General features: G+C 38.0%; 1 protein-coding gene across 1 annotated transcript in view; it reads right to left on the bottom strand.

The window, feature by feature from the left end:
* Positions 1-6,000, bottom strand: part of rnpepl1 (arginyl aminopeptidase like 1) — a 29,289-nt gene that overhangs the window by 968 nt on the left and 22,321 nt on the right. Inside the window, exon 11 of the mRNA XM_056478145.1 lies at positions 1-2,878. This exon is cut by the window's left edge and continues 968 nt beyond it. Coding sequence (XP_056334120.1) covers positions 2,612-2,878 — 267 coding nt within the window. The 3' untranslated portion in view covers positions 1-2,611. The remainder of the gene's footprint in view (positions 2,879-6,000) is intronic.

The following is a 6,000-nucleotide window of genomic DNA, read 5'->3' as shown; positions in this document are numbered from 1 at the left end:
GTCTTGATATACCTGAGACTCAATGCTGAGCGGTTAGCACCAGGAAAGAGAAGCTTGAGAAAAGTCAGATTCCAGTTATCAGAAATTAAATGTAAAGCATCATCGCAGAAAGGCTGAGAGTGTGTGGAATCTGTAGGATCTTCATTAGACCGTGACTGGATTGCACAATGAGCACAAAAATTGTACATATTCACATCAGCGATGATAACACTGTCCAGAAAGGGGGTTCGTCTGGGATTGGTCCTCAACACATCTGCGCAGCTAGCAAAAAGTCTCTGAAATCCTGTCAAGTCCTCCAATTGATTGCTCACTTGCATTGGAGAACAAATGCAAACATATAAGATAATGTGCATAGGCCAGAGGAACATATGCAAAACACACATTCACAGACACACACCCAAAAGGTAATGGCTAACAGATGGTAAACAGCATCTTCGATACTGACATACCCCTGCGCGCACACACACACAGGTTTTGATGGAATACGAGGACTCTCTGTAGGCATAATGCATTTTATACGGTAAAACTGCTTATTATAGCCTTACCATTCGCCTACACCCAACCCTCACAAAGGACCTGTGGCTAATTTTGAATGTGTCCTCATAAACATGTCCTCATAAACCACATCAACACTGTAATACATAGGTCTTACCCTGCACAAGCACAGGTTTTGGTGGTGTATGAGGACTCCCTATAGGCATAATGCATTTTATACCATAAAAACTGCTTGTCATAGCCCTGAGTGTAGTTCCTGATCAGGCTGTGCTGGCTGTTTTATGCATCACCTCTTCTGATGCAGGGTTACGGGCGGCCAGTAAAGTCTTGCCCAACTTGATACATTGTAGGACGCTCTTGTTGCGGGCCTCCACCTCACTCTTGAGGCTCTGGTGATAGTTAATCAGAACCTCCACAGAGGACACATCCTTGCAAGTACCAGAGAGCCCATTTCCCAACCCTCACCTGACAAATTTTGAAGAAAAGTACTATTTTTAAGTGTTCTGAATTACAAGGACACATGATATGTCCTCATAAACCACCTCAACATTATAATACCTAGATCTTACCCATGTTATTATACAAATTAGCGTCCTCATAAACAACCAAAACCAGTACACACACACCCACCCAACATGTCATGGCTAACAGATGGCAAGCAGCATCTTTGATACTGACATACCCCTGTACACACACTCACACAGGTTGTGGTGGTATACGAGGACTCTCTGTAGGCATAATGCATTTTATACGGTAAAACTGCTTATTATAGCCTTAGCTTACCCCTAAACCCAACCCTCACAGGGGACCTGTGGCAAATTTTGAATGTAAAAAAATCGTTAAGTATTATTTTTAAGCGTTTTGAATTATGAGGACACAGAACATGTCCTCATAAACCACCTCAACATTGTAATACCTAGATCTTACCCATGTTATTATACAAATTAGCGTCCTCATAAACAACCAAAACCAATACACACACACACCCAACATGTCATGGCTAACAGATGGCAAACAGCATCTTTGATACTCACATACCCCTGTACACACACTCACACAGGTTGTGGTGGTATACGAGGACTCTCTGTAGGCATAATGCATTTTATACGGTAAAACTGCTTATTATAGCCTTGTCTGACTCCTAAACCCAACCCTCACCTGACAAATTTTGAAGAAAAGTACTATTTTTAAGCGTTCTGAATTACAAGGACACATATTTTGTCCTCATAAACCACCTCAACATTATACTACCTAGATCTTACCCATGTTATTATACAAATTAGCATCCTCATAAACAACCAAAACACACACACACCCAACATGTCATGGCTAACAGATGGCAAGCAGCATCTTTGATACTGACATACCCCTGTACACACACTCACACAGGTTTTGGTGGAATATGAGGACTCTCTGTAGGCATAATGCATTTTATACGGTAAAACTGCTTATTATAGCCTTAGCTTACCCCTAAACCCAACCCTCACAGAGGACCTGTGGCTAATTTTGAATGTAAAAAAATCATTAAGTATTATTTTTAAGCGTTTTGAATTATGAGGACACAGAACATGTCCTCATAAACCACATCAACACTGTAATACATAGGTCCTACCCTGCACAAGCACAGGTTTTGGTGGTGTATGAGGACTCCCTATAGGCATAATGCATTTTATACCATAAAAACGGCTTATTATAGCCTTATCTGACCCATAAATCCAACCCTCACCTGACAAATTTTTGAAGAAAAGTATTATTTTAAGCGTTCTGAATTACAAGGACACATGATATGTCCTCATAAACCACCTCAACATTATAATACCTAGATCTTACCCATGGTATAATACAAATCAGCATCCTCATAAACGACCAAAACCAGTACACACACAGATCATGGCACAATAACCATTGCAAACATCAATTCTCCACTTTGTTCCACAGCCCTGAGCAGCTTTACGTTTAGCTTATGAAAATATCTGCTTTTTTTAAATAGACATCCCAGTGTTGGTGAGAGTGTGTGTGCACCCATCAGCGAGTGCCTCCCACAATGCATTGCTATGGTCCAAGAAGTTCAAGTGTTGTTTCTGGCCTTTTCAACCCAAACCCAGAAGTTTCGATCTCATGCGGACACATTGACGTCTCGCAGTGCAATGGTCCCGTTGGGTGGAGGGTCTGTGGGTGAGGAAGGGGCAGAGGGCGCGGACGCCATTAGAGACGGAGCCGTGCTGGTGTTGAGGGCACTGCTTTGGAACAGTATCTGCTGAAGTGTCCTGCGTAGATTAGGGTGCAAACGGGCCTGAGTTTGATAAAACACCTCAACCGCAAAGCACTTCATCACTCCTCCGCACAGATCCTCGTAAAGAGGCACCGTGTACATCCGTGAGGTCTAGAAAAGAAAAAAAATGTTCATAGACACCCAATGCTGAAACAGACCAGATATAACATTCATATTACGATGCTCCACTCTTAAAGGGGCAGTTCACCCAAATATGCAAATCCTATCATAATTTATTTACCCGTCACTCATTCAAAACCTATTTGAGTTTCTTTTTTCTGCTGACCTCAAAAGAAGATTTCTTTTTAAATATGTTGGTTGACCCATTGACTTAATAACTGTATTTTTATTTTTTTACTATGGAAGTTCCAGTAAGCAGCATTCTTCAAAATATCTTCTATTGTGTTCAAAAGAAACCCATAAAGGTTTAAAACCACACAAAGGAGAGTAAATGATGAGGTAATTTACATTTTTTTACATTAATTTTATATAAAATTGCACATTTGTCAAGAGAAAATGCATCAGTGAAAGTAGTGTAGTAACAAACATGTACTGCATGTCTGACTGCATATACTAACACTTTAATAAAGTTTTGACAAGCATTCTTATTTAAATACATTGATAATCTCCTTTATGTGACAAACTAAAGCATGATAAAAGATATCAATGTTCAAAATATAAATTAAGATTGTTATTTATTTTTAATGGAAACTTTTTGTATTGTAAATATGTAAATAATTTAGTTTGTTTATTGCCACATCAGCAACGTTTGGCTATTTCATGGCAATATCAATATAATATACATAAAAACATTACATAATAATAACTTCAATAACAACTTCATGTTTCAATAAGAGTTGATACAATTTAAATAAAGAAAAATAAAGAAAAGGTACAAAAATGTACATTAAAACATTACATTTTCAGTTCCTATTTATATTGCAGTGACAATTTTACTTTAATCACGGCTCATCCAATCTTAATTTAGAGTTTGAAATAAGCTTGTAATCACATCTTGATGATTTATTTATTTATTTTATGTAGTTCAAACCACCCCGTCTAACCACCCCAATCTCATGAGGAAACATAACTATTTTACATATTATCAGAAAAGTGGCTAATTAGTACAAATTCATACAATTTCAGTTGTATGAAAACATATGAGTTTTAAAAGGAGGCATGTCCCCAAACCCCACCCACAAAACCTATCCCTCATTAGGGGTAATCAAACTAAAACGCATGAAAGTAATAATACAAATTGGCCACTCAATCAAAAAGTTACAAACTGGTGTGAGATTGTGTTGTTCTGACAGACAAGGATGACGTGCAATTTTACCAGCCCATTCTCACCAGGAAACTTAATCATCATTAGTTTTGTCAGTTTAGTGGCTAATTCGTACGAGTTCAGTCGTACGAAAATGTATGATTTTTTTAAAAGGAGGCGTTGCACTGAACCCCGCCCCTAAACCAAACCGTCATTGGGGAGATGAGCAAATCTTACTAAATTGTACAAAAAAACCTGCACAAATTAGCCACTAAAACAAAAAGCTACAAATTTCCGTGAGATTGCGTTGTTCTGACAGATAAGGGTAACATCTGATTTTACCAGCCTGATCTCATGAAGAAATGTAACTATTTTACGTTTTGTCAGTTTAGTGGCGAGTTCAGTTGTACGAAAATGTACGATTTTTAAAAGGAGGTGTGGCACTAAACCCCGCCCCTAAACCCAACCATCATTGGGGGATGAGCAAATCATATTAAATTGTACAAAAAAAAAAAAAAAAAACACACAAATTAGCCACTGAATGAAAAAGCTACAAATTTCCGTGAGATTGTGTTGTTCTGACAGATAAGGATAACATCTGATTTACCAGCCTGATCTCATGAGGAAACGTAACTATTTTACGTTTTGTCAGTTTAGTGGCTAATTTGTACGAGTTCAGTTATATGAAACTGTACGATTTTTATAAGGAGGAGTGGCACTAAACCCCACCCCTAAACCCAACCATCATTGGGAGTTGAGCAAATCATACTAAATTGTACGAATTCATACGAATTAGCCACTGAATCAAAAAGCTAACGATTTCCGCGTTGTTCTGACAGATAAGAGTAACATCTGATTTTACCAGCCTGATCTCACAAGGAAACTTAACCATCATTTATTTTGTCAGCTTAGTGGCTAATTCGTACAAATTTGTACGAGTTTAGTCATACGAAAATGTATGATTTTTTTAAAAAAAGAGGCGTGGCATCAAACCAAACCCCACCCCTAAACTAAACCATCATTGGGAGATGAGCAAATCATACTAAATTGTACAAAAAAAATAATGCACAAATTAGGTACTCAAAAAGCTAACGATTTCCGTGAGATTGCGTTGTTCTGACAGATAAGGGTAACATCTGATTTTACCTGCCTGATCTCACAAGGAAACATAACTATTTTACTTTTTGTCAGTTTAGTGGCTAATTCGTACGAGTTCAGTCATACGAAAATGTAAGATTTTTAAAAGGAGGAGTGGCACTAAACCCCGCCCCTAAACCCAACCATCATTGGGGGATGAGCAAATCATATTAAATTGTACAAAAATAATGCACAAATTAGCCACAAAATCAAAAAGCTACAAATTTCCGTGAGATTGCGTTGTTCTGACAGATAAGGATAACATCTGATCTCACGAGGAAACTTAACCATCTTTTGTTTTGTCTGTTTAATGGCGAGTTCAGTCGTGCGAAAATGTACGATTTGTTAAAAGGAGGCGTGGCACCAAACCCCACCCTTAAACCCAACTGTCATTGGAGGATGACAGAATCATGCTAAAAAAAAAAACTAATTAGTCACTGAATCAAAAAGCTACAAATTTCTGTGAGATTGCCTTGTTCTAACATCCGATTTTACCAGCCTGATCTCACGAGGAAACTGAACTATTTTACATTTGTTAGTTTAGTGACTAATTTGTACAAGTCATGTTCATACGAAAATATAAGATTTCTAAAAGGAGGCGTGGCACCAAACCTCGCCCCTAAACCCAACCATCATTGGGGGTTGAGCAAATCATCCTAAATTGTACGAATTCATACGAATTAGCCACTAAATCAAAAAGTTACGAATTGCCATGAGATAGCGGTAGATTTTACCTTGAGGAATTCATAACCATGGTATATTACTCATCTGTGAAGCTAAATTATAACAATACATGTTAGAAAATGGTAATCCACACAGCATGCTTTTGACA

Source organism: Danio aesculapii, chromosome 18 (assembly GCF_903798145.1).
Source record: "Danio aesculapii chromosome 18, fDanAes4.1, whole genome shotgun sequence".
Taxonomy (NCBI): Eukaryota; Metazoa; Chordata; class Actinopteri; order Cypriniformes; family Danionidae; genus Danio; species Danio aesculapii.
The sequence above is the reverse complement of the archived record's forward strand: the minus strand, read 5'-3'. Positions and strand labels throughout refer to the sequence as shown.